This window comes from Rhea pennata, chromosome 3, assembly GCF_028389875.1.
Source record: "Rhea pennata isolate bPtePen1 chromosome 3, bPtePen1.pri, whole genome shotgun sequence".
NCBI classification, from domain to species: Eukaryota; Metazoa; Chordata; class Aves; order Rheiformes; family Rheidae; genus Rhea; species Rhea pennata.
The window spans coordinates 124370453-124382397 of record NC_084665.1 but is presented as its reverse complement, the minus strand read 5'-3'; the positions used below and the strand labels follow the sequence as shown (position 1 = coordinate 124382397).

Sequence of the window (11945 nt, the reverse complement as noted above, 5' to 3'; positions counted from 1 at the left end):
GGATAACTTCCAGAACATACTAGTTATATCTTACAGAGAGCAAAACACTGTAAGGGAATTGTAGTCCATTTTCTGCTCTTAGTGTTTCACACCTTCAGTGTTGCTGCTTTTACACTTACGTTTAGCTGTTCATAAAATGATCTCTGATTTGCAGTGATGAGCAGCAAGACCAAATTTACTGTATGGATAGAAGAACTTGAGACAAAGTTCATAGAATCATAGAATCATAGAATCACAGAATCAGTAAGGTTGGAAGGGGCCTCTGGAGATCATCTAGTCCAAACCCCCTGCTCAAGCAGGGTCACCTAGAGCATGTCAGTCAGGGTTGCATCCAGGTGGGCCTTGAAGATCTCCAGAGAAGGAGACTCCACAGCCTCTCTGGGCAACCTGTGCCAGTGCTCCGTCACTCTCACAGGGAAGAAATTCCCCCTCACGGTCAGGCAGAACTTCCTGTGCTTCAATTTCTGCCCATTGCCTCTTGTCCTGTCACATGGGACAACTGAAAAGAGTTTGTTTATGGTCAAATTGTTATTAAGAGTTCATGATATTTCCTATACAGCCCTGGACTGTGATGTCAACTAAGTGATGTTCTAGAAGCTGAAGTTCTCAGGGGTGAATCCAGGTCCTTATGTTTACAATCACCAGCACAATCATCTCAGAATTGCTAGAACAACGATCTCGATCAAACAATTGATCTTTGGTCCGAAGTGAGTCACATTTCATTTTGCAGATGAGAGGATTGATTCTGAAGAGTGGTGGGCTAGATTTGTAAGGTATTTCTAGGCTTTCATGGGCAGAAGGCTGCCTAGAAGGCTTTTCAAAGTAAGGCATTAAATTCGTGTTTATTTTAATGCAAGGAAAGGGAATCAGCAAATCTAGGGCACAATTCAGCCTAGCTATCCAGAGAGGTTGAATTCAGGTCTATCCTTAGGTGAGGAATCACTCTGTAACTAGCTTTTTCTTTCTACTGCTTGTAAAAGGAGCTAAAGGTGACTAGCTCAGATATGGATGTCTGCATTGTAAACTTCTGCGGTTTGGTGAGGTAACTCCTACCTCTAGCATGTGAGCAGATTAGATGCTTTTGAAGTTTTTACTTTGAATGTTTGTATTCTGGGATGATTGTGCTCGTGATTGTAAACATAAGGACCTGGATTCAACCCTGAGAACTTCAGCTTCTAGAACATCACTTAGCTGACATCACCGTCCAGGGCTGGATAGGAAATATCATGAACTCTTAATAATAATTTGACCATAAATCAACTTGGTGAGACTTAAAAAAACTGACTAGTCCCCAGAGCTAGTTCTCTGGTCCAAGGGGAGCCTTGCTTTCTGAATTGTTTACGTATTATAAAACCATCTGAAATGCACAGTCTCTGCTGGGGAAATTCTGATTTGATCCTTATTTGCTTCAGTCTTCACTGCTAAGGCGAGCCCTTGGGAATTCCAGACCCTGGAGACAAGAGAGAGTCTGGAAAAAGGAAGACTTCCCCTTGGTCAAGGAGGATTGGGTTAGAGATCTTTCAGGCAAACCTGACACCCACAAATCCATGGGCCCTGATGGGATGCACCTACGAATGCCAAGGGAGCTGGCGGATGTTGTTGCCAGGCCGCTCTCCATCATCTTTGAAAAGTCCTGGAGAACTGGAGAGGTGTCTGAGGACTGGAAGAAAGCCAGTGTCACTCCACCTTCAAAAAAGGGCAAGAACGAGGACCCAGAAAACTCCAGACCAGTCAGCTTCACCTCCATCCCTGAAAAAGGTGATGGAACAGCTCATTCTGGATGTGGAAGCATGTGGAAGAAAAGAAGATGATCAGGAGTAGTCAGCATGGATTCACCAAGGGAAATCCTGCTTAACCAGTCTGATAGCCTTCTCTGATGGAATGACTGACTGGGTAGAGGAGGGGAGAGCAGTGGATGTTGTGTACCTTGACTTCAGCAAGGCTTTTGACACTATCTCCCATAACATCCTCCTAGAGAAGCTCAGGAAGTGTGGGTTAGACGAGTGGACAGTGAGGTGGATTGAGAACTAGCTGGAAGGCAGAGCTCAGAGGGTCGTCATCAGTGGCGTGGAGTCTAGTTGGAGGCCTGTGGCTAGGCCCAGGGCTCAGGACTGGCTCCCATCCTGTTCAACTTCATCAGTGACCTGGATGAGGGGACAGAGTGCCTCCTCAGCAAGTTTGCTGATGATCCCAAGCTGGGAGGAGTGGGTGACACACCTGAGGGCTGTGCTGCCATTCAGAGAGACCTGGAGAGGCTGGAGGGTTGGGCAGAGAGGAACCTCCTGAGGTTCAAGGGCAGGGTCCTGCACCTAGGGAGAAATAACACCATGCACCAGTACAGGCTGGGGGCTAGCCTGTTGGAAATCAGCTCTGCAGAGAAGGACCTGGGAGTGCTGGTGGATGACAAGTTGACCATGAGCCAGCAATGTGCCCTTGTGATCAGGAAGGCCAATGGTCTCCTGGGGTGCATTAGGCAGAGTGTTGCCAGCAGGTGGAGGGAGGTGATCCTGCCCCTCTACTCAGCCCTGGGGAGGCCACATCTTAAGTACTGTGTCCGGTTCTAGGCTCCCCAGTACAAGAGAGACATGGAGCTACTGGAGAGAGTCCAGCGCAGGACTACAAAGATGATCAGAGGGCTGGAGCACCTGCCCTCTGAGGAACGGCTGTGAGAGCTGGGCCTGTTCAGCCTGGGGAAGAGCAGACTGAGGGGGGATCTGATCAATGTGTACAAGTCCCTGAAGGGAGGGTGTCAAGGGGATGGGGACAAACTCTTTTCAGTTGTCCCATGTGACAGGACAAGAGGCAATGGGCAGGAATCGAAGCACAGGAAGTTCTGCCTGACCGTGAGGGGGAATTTCTTCCCTGGGAGAGTGATGGAGCACTGGAGCAGGTTGCCCAGAGAGGTTGTGGAGTCTCCTTCTGTGGAGATCTCCAAAGCCCACCTGGATGCAACCCTGTGCAATGTGCTGTAAGTGACCCTACTGGAGCAGGGTTGGACTAGATGATCTCCAGAGGTCCCTTCCAACCTCAACCATTCTGTGATTCTCTGTGATCCTCATAGAATCTAAACAAAGAAAAAGAGATTTGAGCCATATTTCTTGCACAAACACCTGGGCTTTGATTTTTAAAAATGAAGTACATAGATAATAAATCAGACCATTAAAACATTAGCTTAAACACTAGCAATATACAGATCTCTTGGTTTTACAAAAATTTTGTATGTATTATAGAGTGACATTTTTTCATGTTGCATACACCTCATTTAAAAGCGTTTGCAGGTAGATATGTAGCTGTTCTGCTCTCTGTTTTTTCACAGAGGATTCTTGTGTTACATTTTTAACATGCATGTCATTGTCCCTTTCACAAATCTGCAATTACTAGGTAGGAATATATATATATTGCTGTTTATTTTAAACATCAAGCAACTGAGTAAGTCAAAAAAAAAAAAAAAAAAAAAACTCTGAAATAGGAGATGATTATTAAAAAAAAAAGGCTTTTCATATCAGATTATTTTTAAAAACTCAAAAATTACTAATAATTGACATATACTGTAACAACTCCCTTTCCAGCATCTTACATTCCATATCAGGGCTTAACTCTTGTCTTAATCCTATTCTCGGTCTCAGCTGTAATTTATGGTAATAAAACTAAGCTAGGGTTTGAATGTGGTAGAAGCTTTTAAGAACTCTTAGTCCATTCTCTGTTGTTTTTTGATTCTTGTCAAAAATCTGTGCTGAATCTATCTGATTTAACTCTTCCATGTTCACTGCACTTTTAGCAAAGATAGATGTATGGAGCTGAGCAAACAGTGAAAGCAAGAACTGCTACAATTATCAGAATCTCTTTGCTAAAATGAGACAACAGCATGATTCCGTGGTTGTAAGTATGTTTTAAACTGAATCAGCAAACTCTTCTCAACTGGAAATGGGTAAGTGCTCCAGCCAGTGAGGAACTGAATGCCTTCATCTCTCGCTGAAGCTTTGAGAGCTAAGACTGCATCGACAGAGCAAATTTTCCTGCAGGGCAGCTTTCTGGTATGCGATACCCAACCATGCAGGATGCTCCTCCTGAAAGCAAGAGGTCAGATTGCTTTAGTGTTAGAACAGCTTTATACCTCAGTGAACAATCATTTAAGTGCTAAATCCCTTTTGCTAAAAGATTCCTTCTCCTCTCACCCTGCTATCTGTGATACACAGAAGGCACCCTTTGCTGGCTGCCACGTTTCCAAACTCCTTTTCCAGCTTGTGATTTGAGGAGCTGGTACTGTACCTCTGACGGAGCAAGGAACTGTAGATCTCTTTAAGACATTTTTATACCAGCTACTTCTTCATCTTTTCCTGGCAGTGAATATTCTTGCTACCCATATAGGCTTCTGCCTGTATTGCTGAGAAAGCTACACTCTCAGCCATATTTATTTGGTTGCACTTTGTGTTCAACTTATGTTTTCTCTGACAAGTATTTTACTGATAGAGCCAAGAGTTTACAGATAGATTATACCATAAAAAGCATAAAAAATAAAATACAAAAATAATACATCTTCCTTTACTTGTAGTTGTTTCCCTGAAAATAAGTGGGACCAAAGCTAATAATGGTTTTATTTAGGACATATATCTATCTACTTTTTCTAGAATGGAAATTCTTGGAAAAAAATAACCTTTTCTGTTGTATAGCTTAAAAACAATAATCAGGCATTATGTAAAAATATATACTTAAAATATACTTAATGATATACTTAAATTTGAGTATTTGACATAAGATATGTAGTGACAGCCCCACATGCTGCATTCCTACTCATTCAAACTCATGAGTGAGTTCAGAATTTGACCTGTGTGGTCTGAAACCTTTCAGTGAGCTGGAGCTCCCTGGTTTACCACCTGATCAGCCAAAGAGAGACGGACGTTGTCTCTCCCGCTCCACGTCATTGACACAGGATTTTCAGCAGAGCTGTCAGCACCAAAGAAACGAACTCGCCAGCCACAGCAACACTGCAATTGTTTAATTGCACGACGGAAAGTTTTGCTGCAGATGTAGTAAATGAAAGGATTATACGCCGTTGAAGATTTGGCAAACAGACAGGGCAGCAGTGTAACGATGGGCTGTAGGGAGTCGCTGGAGTTAAATACAGACCAGAAGCTGGCTGCTGCGTATGGTGTCCAGGAGCTCAGGAACCCAACTGAGATGAGCACAGCCATCTGAAAGGGAAACGTGATACTTAGGCACATGGTATGTGGATGAAACTACACCTGAAACATATGAAATACCTGAAACAGTATATTTGCTATGTTGTGGCATAAACACAGGGAACACTAGACAGTGCTTATATTCTCTGACTCCCCTCTAGCAAATCAACACAGAAGGATTCCTGTGAGGGAACTATCATTTTTATCTCCTTCCTCTAGATGCAATATGTCATGGGAGATGTGGTCCTATCAGAAAGTGCAGTTTGTCAATAGATTGACCTCGAGAAAGCTTGGGGCAAGTTTGGTTTTACACAGGAAATGAGCAACAGAAGTGTTTATTTTAAAAAATAATTTTATATAAAAAGGTCTGTTTCTGTAGAGAACTTTTGTCCAGCTCTCAAAACAGCTACTTAGTTAAAAATACTTAGAATGACAGAATGAAGCCTATCCTCCAACTACATTGTGAATAGCTTCAGCAGTTATTCCAGCATAACTGGAAATCCATATGTGTATGCAAATCATAGGTGCAACTTTCTAAAGAATATTAAGTTATTTGCATGGTAGATATATTATCTATTGTAATAGCTGCATTATGGATATATTATCTATTGTAATCAAGCTACTGAAGTAACAAGGTTACCAGGAACCCTCTGCTACTCTGAGGGTGCAGAGTCTGGACGAGACTGGAGCCATGTCCCCACCTTTGGCTGTTTCTACACAAAAGCAGTGAAGGTTGCCATAGGCTGTGCATGAGCAGAACCAGTTCTCTTGTGAGCTCTTGATTACTGCAGACTCTTCTGGTCACTGGGATAACTCACCAAAGTCAGCTTCTTCTCCAGTTTAGCTGCATTAGGGATTCTGTCAATATTCTGGATCTCTTGATACGCTTTATGAACCTTCCAGGCAATTCCCAAATAGCAGGCAACAATGGTCAGTGCGGGCAGGACTGTACACAGGAGGAACATGCTCAAGATAAATGAAAAGCCATTGGAGGAGTTGTGAAATTTGCTCCAGGCTATTGTACAAGAGATCCCAAATGGCTCAGGGCCATAGTAGCCCCAGCCCATCAAGGGCAAAATGGCCCAGAGCAAGGAGTAGAGCCAGATGAAAGTAATTAAGATGCAAACAGTGTTCTTGGTGATTTTGTGACCTGCAAGAAAAAGGAAGAGCAATCTATTTGGATCTCACCTCAACCACACAATTTGAGGCATAACCTCTTCTCCAACAGGAGGATGGTGGCAGCAAATATGATTGGACTTCTGCTGCAGTTCCCTAACCCTTGGATCAATACTTGCCAGTCAAGGTCCAAGGATTAGTTTATAGCCATTGCAGTTGCACCCTCCCCAATGCACTCTTCCAGCAGCTCAAGACCCACTAAAATGTAGCAGTATGCTGAACGTTGTCAAGCTTTCAGATATTGTGTGGCTATTGTGAGGCTAGATATGCCTCATTAATGAGCTATAACTGTCATATCATTCCTTCTGTTGTTGCAGCACCATTGTGCTGATGTTTGTACACATGCTGAGGACTGGATGGACCGATACTCTAGATGGACAAGCTGTGCTACTACCAACTCAAATGACTGGAAACTTTCACACTTCATCAGCTAGTACTGGTGTGTAAAGGATGGCATGTGGACTCACTTCTCCCCACCCTTAAGAAATTTGTGCATCCATATGCCAGTGAGAGACATTCCCACCTTTAATACTACTGTCAGTTAATAAAAGGCAGAAAAGAGGTATATAATACCCTAGCACAGAGGTGTATAATACCATAGCATTGTTTGTAATATCTGACTGGGAAGCAATCAAGATTTCTTGAGTGTTGGTGGACATTTCAGCTATAACCCTGCTCATACAGGAGTACAACTTGGGTATGCATCAACTTTCAGCCTTTATCAGACCTTCATTTCCATGGAAAATCCAGGTATATAGAGCATCTGGAAGCTGCGTCATGCTCCTAAGTGGTCTTCACGATGGATAATCTGGGAGAAAGATCTGGATACTTCTTAGTACATCCCAGCAGGCCAATATAAATGCCTATGAGGCAGAGAGACCTGAATAAACAGTTTCTGAGGTCCACAACAGTGCCTTTACCCACCCAATATCCATAGGATATGCAGGCATAGGTCTTCTCAAGAAACTCAGCAGAAAGTATCCACGGATCAGATGAGACCTGAGTGCAGCCCTAAGTGCCTATTGAAAGTTTGCTCAGAGAGGCAGCTTAGCAAGATCAAGCTGACACAGAAACACTTAACACTCTCAGCCCAGGAATGCCACGAAAACATTCTCCTTCCTCTCAAGTTTCAGTATGTCTGCTTGCAGATGAATAGGAAGATCCAGCAAAACACCCAGGCTCTCCAACTTCTGGCAATTTTGCTTGATATAAGTAGAGAGTGAGGAGTCTGAGTGTTTTGCTGAATAGGGAATTTAATCAGATCCTTCTAGGAACATTAGAGGTTTGACATTGATTCCTAAAGCTATTGCACTGGTACTGTATGCCATACTCAGCAAAGAGCCTTTGCGAGCCAAATGCACCATCACTAGGGTACCAGAGATGTAATTCATTACTTACTGTTAGACTTGGATGAACTGGTAACAAGGAATCGAATCACAGCCATCACACACAGTGTCATCATGCTGCAGACACCAAAAAGGAAACCCATTAGGGCATAATATATGCAGGATGCATCTCCTCCCAGCCAAGCGTGGTTCCAGGCAGATGCAATGGCCAGTGGGTACATGCTAATTGCCATTCCAATATCTGCTACTGCCAAGTTTACTGTGAGCAGCTCTGGTGACTTCAGGAGGGAAGAACGTCTCACAGCTGCAGCAAGGACTGCTGAATTTCCAAGGATAGTCAGGATGGCTAAAAGAGAAAAATGAGAACAGACAATAATACCGTGTGGTTAGCACACTGTGAAGTGCTTGACTATGCAAAGGGTATGAAAAATGCCCATCATTAGCCTGGAATCAACATCTCAGAAACAGGACACACTAGGAGACTTGATAGAACTCAGCATCACCCAAGGCCAACCTTGTACTGCACTGATGATTTCCAAGTGTGCTGGTGTGTATCTGCTGTGCTCTGCTACCAAACCCTGTCAGGCTGTTTCTGATAGCGATCTGACAGAGCAAAGAGGGCTTCAAATTCCTGTTCACAGCCTCTTGTAGTGCATAAAGCACTGGCCAGCCTTAATGTCTGGCAAGAACTTTGTCATATGAATACTAGACTATATCTTGCCCTTCCTACCTCTTACTATAGCTGCTCACCTCCATGTCACCCACTTCCGCCTCCCCTAAGCTATATCCTACCTATTCCTCCGTGGCTCCTGTCTTATGTGAATAGCCCTTCTCCATTCTCTCCACTCTCTTACAATATCTTATACAAATATACTATTAAGTACCTATCCACCTTCACTGTTTTCCAGTAATATCCCACTTACCTCTCCTTCTACAGAACTCCAGCTGTCCCACTCTGTTGTCCCCCCTCCCCATCTGATGCCCATGAATTGCCCAAACCTTCCTTTTTTTGCAGTATCTCTTCCCCTGGTGTCCCAACACAACGATTTCTGTGCACCTAGAGCGCAAGTTGCTGCTCATAGTTGTGCAGCCACTTAGGCTATCAGCTACCTAGACAGTTTAGGTGGACTTGTTGGCTGTGCAGCTCGGGGTCCTCACCGGTCTGGCAGCTGAGAATTAGTATGTGCCCCAGCTCAGATGCCCACATTTTCCTGGTACTCTCTGAGTACAGCGAGACAGGCCATAGAAATTGTTTTGCCAGAAGCATGCAACAAACTAGACATTACTTTGCAAGAGTCACAGGTCTCTAGGATATATATTATTCAGATATTCCATAGGGCTTCAAAGTGTTAATAACAACAGTGTCAGAAGTACATGTAGTGAACAACTCATTTTCACTTTTCTTTCAAGTGAATATGGTTCTGGAGCTACGTTTTGATCAAAGGTTTTCCTGAGAAGGTATCCTGTAAAGTCAAAAGCAAAATAAGGAAGCAGAAAAAGATTCTATCAGTGTTTCCTTGTAGCTGTGAAAAGAGGACAAGACTTAAATGTAACAGAGATGCAAACTGGAGACCCAGACTCTCTCCTTCTTTTGCTTTCTAACCACACCCATTCATTTGGCACCTCTGTGTATACTTTTAAAGTTCCTTGAGTTCTTCAGAGTTGTATGTCTGCACACACAAGTTGCTGCACACCACGGCTTGGCACATAACTACTTGCTGACAGAGAGCCACCTGTGACATGGTAGGAACAGCACTCTCCTTTCAAGAGCCAAACACAGGTTTGGACACCCTCAGGCTTTAGGAGGAAAATGAACTCAGTTCACTTCTTCTGAGAGTGCTCTAACCACTAAGCAAGAGGTAGGAAGTAGCTCTTAATCTTACCATTGAGGGCAACCATCCCAAACCACAGTATCCTTCACTTTGACACGTGTATTTCACCCCATCCCACTGCCCGTGAAGGTGCTAGCTGGCACAGAGTAAAACTCTACAAAGCGTGCTAGTAATCAAACAGCACAGAGGACTGAAGCATGCTGCAGCTCATGCCTTCCTGTTGGTCCCTGCTAAAGACATAATTTAAGGGGACAGATGCCTTGCTGCAGGCCCACAGTGAGGTGGCAATGCTACGGATAAACACAACACAGGTTTCCAATCTCTAGAAAGTCACTGCTTAGTGTACGGGCTGAGTCCCCTTCCCACATACCATACAGCTAGCCTGGCTGCCTCACGCAGGGCTCTTGATCGGCGGCTGGAAGCTATGACTAATGTTTACATGCCTGAAAGTCCTTTAGGAGAGGCGTGAGACAGTAGCATGACGGCATGGGACTTCAGCAGCAATACTAGCAAAAGGTACACCAACTTCCAACTCATTGCTGGTCCGTTCCTTTACCTGAGTTGTGTCTGCATATATACTTGTGTGCAAGAAAGTAGTTGGCACCCTGATTAAAAGAAAACTCTCTATTTGCTTTACAAATTCTGATTTTTCTTACCCTAAATTGCAGGACAACTGAGGAGACAGCATATTGCAAGGTGGAGAGCACAGGGAAAAGTGTTCAGGAGCAGTGGTGAGATGTGAAAGCCAGCATTGCTGCTCAGCCCCCCAACCAGTGACCAAAACATCTCCTAACCATTCCTTTGTCATTCTCACAGATCCTCTAGTAAGAAATGTATTTCCCTCTCTAAGAAAGTATATAAAATATATATGCTTGTCTTTCTTAAATATACCTTAACCAGGGTTTTCAAATGAGCTTTGTCTGCAACAAGCAGACAAAGAAGAAAATGCTTAGCTAAAGCCATGCTGGAGCAGACTGTGTGGTACCCATCCCCATTTACATTTCATTGTACATCTACTTTTGCTACCTTTGGCGAGGCAAACACGCCATTAGACCAAAAAAAAAAAAAAAAATGTGATTTGGAAACCCTTTGCTACTTTTTACCAGATTATCCTCCCAAAGCAGAGCTGCTCATCATACCAAACTTTCCCCCCACGCCAGACAACACAAGGGTCAGACCAAAGTTGCTGTCTCTGATCAGTCTCACAAGACAGGCTGCCTCATCTCACGCACAGGGCTGAGATGCTGGGATAAGAGGTAGGCACTTATTCTGAATACTCATGATGCCACAGAGATGAACCCGTGCTGGCAAGTCTTTAGCATCAAAGTGAAGGATTGCAAATCTGAGAGCGGAAATTAATCCTGGCTCCCAATGAGCTAGGAGGCACTGAGCAGGGTGACCTGCGCAGGAGTAAATTTTCTCTTAGCTCCCTCCAGCTTCCTCTGGACAGCAGTATGGATGGGGCTGCTCCAGTGTGTCTGATCCTGGGCTTCCTAAAGAAGCAGATGGGTTGTGAACTCACCTATGATCAGCAGAAAGATCCCAGCTCCATAATCCACTACCGGGTGGAGTTTGGAAATATACTGCTCCTCCATTGTCTCTTGTGGAAGTGGACGAAGCTTTTAAATCAAGATGAAGTGACGGTCAGGGCAAAGAGACCCTTCCTCATGGTTTGCCTGCTGCAGGCATGAGCCAGGCGCTTGGGTGCTGGCAGTGCGGAGGGACCCTTCTGCTTTCTGCTCTCTCCCTGCCTCTCACGTGGCATGGGAGAAGCCTGGAATGAGAGACAGGCTGCGTCCCTGGGGAGGCACAGAGTGAAAGCTCCCCACAGCCACTGCCAGGGCGATCCCGCCTGCCTGGCAGAAGACCTCTCCACCCACCCCCTCCTCTTGCTCTGCTCCGTGCCTTGGCTTCTCAAGCAGCTTAACAATGCAAATCCCCTCAGAGTGCCATTCTCGAGCAAAAACAATTGCCGTTCAGCTATCAGCAGCCTTGGGAAATACCTCCCGGCTGCAGGATCGAGCAGGGGAAGGAGGGTTAGGAGATTTGTTTTTGTTTTCCAGCTTTTTTTCCCCAGGAGAATAACAGGTTCCCTATGCTGAATTATTAGAGGAAAGCTGTTTGCCCCAGGGTATCAGTAGGGTCACAGTCACGCTGCTAACAGGACTTTCACAGCTGCATGTAGGACAAGTGGGCAGAACCGGAGGATGCTCTCAGGCCAGTTCACATGGCTGCAGAGCTGCAGAAAAGAACCAAGTTCTCAGTTGCTCTAGGTCTTTATGTTATTATTGGTGAGGAAGCAGAGAGAGCAAAACCTCCCATCCAAATCCATCTTCTCTTTGTAATGGCTGAGTCTCAAATCACCATAATGCTCCCTAAGTCATTACTTCTGCTCCAGGTCCCAAACAGGT

At 44.6% G+C, this 11945-nt stretch overlaps 1 protein-coding gene across 1 annotated transcript; it reads right to left on the bottom strand.

Annotated features, from left to right (window-relative positions):
• Window positions 1–4844: 4844 nt before the first annotated feature.
• On the bottom strand, window positions 4845–11156 carry LOC134138020 (opsin-5-like). Its single transcript, XM_062571205.1, has 4 exons — window positions 11057–11156; window positions 7755–8048; window positions 5999–6330; window positions 4845–5192 (listed from the first exon to the last, which is right to left on the bottom strand). Exons 1-4 carry the CDS (start codon window positions 11127–11129, stop codon window positions 4845–4847), a joined length of 1047 nt encoding a protein of 348 aa, XP_062427189.1. The 5' UTR covers window positions 11130–11156.
• Between the last annotated feature and the right edge of the window lie 789 nt (window positions 11157–11945).

Excerpts from the sequence above, each read along its gene's own strand:
- LOC134138020 (XM_062571205.1), bottom strand. The coding sequence starts at position 11,129 with ATGGAGGAGCAGTATATTTCCAAACTCCACCCGGTAGTGGATTATGGA. Across the intron at positions 8,049-11,056 it reads GATCTTTCTGCTGATCATAG|CCATCCTGACTATCCTTGGA; the intron begins GTGAGTTCACAA and ends TTTCTCTTTTAG. Across the intron at positions 6,331-7,754 it reads CAGTTCATCCAAGTCTAACA|GTCACAAAATCACCAAGAAC; the intron begins GTAAGTAATGAA and ends TTTTTCTTGCAG.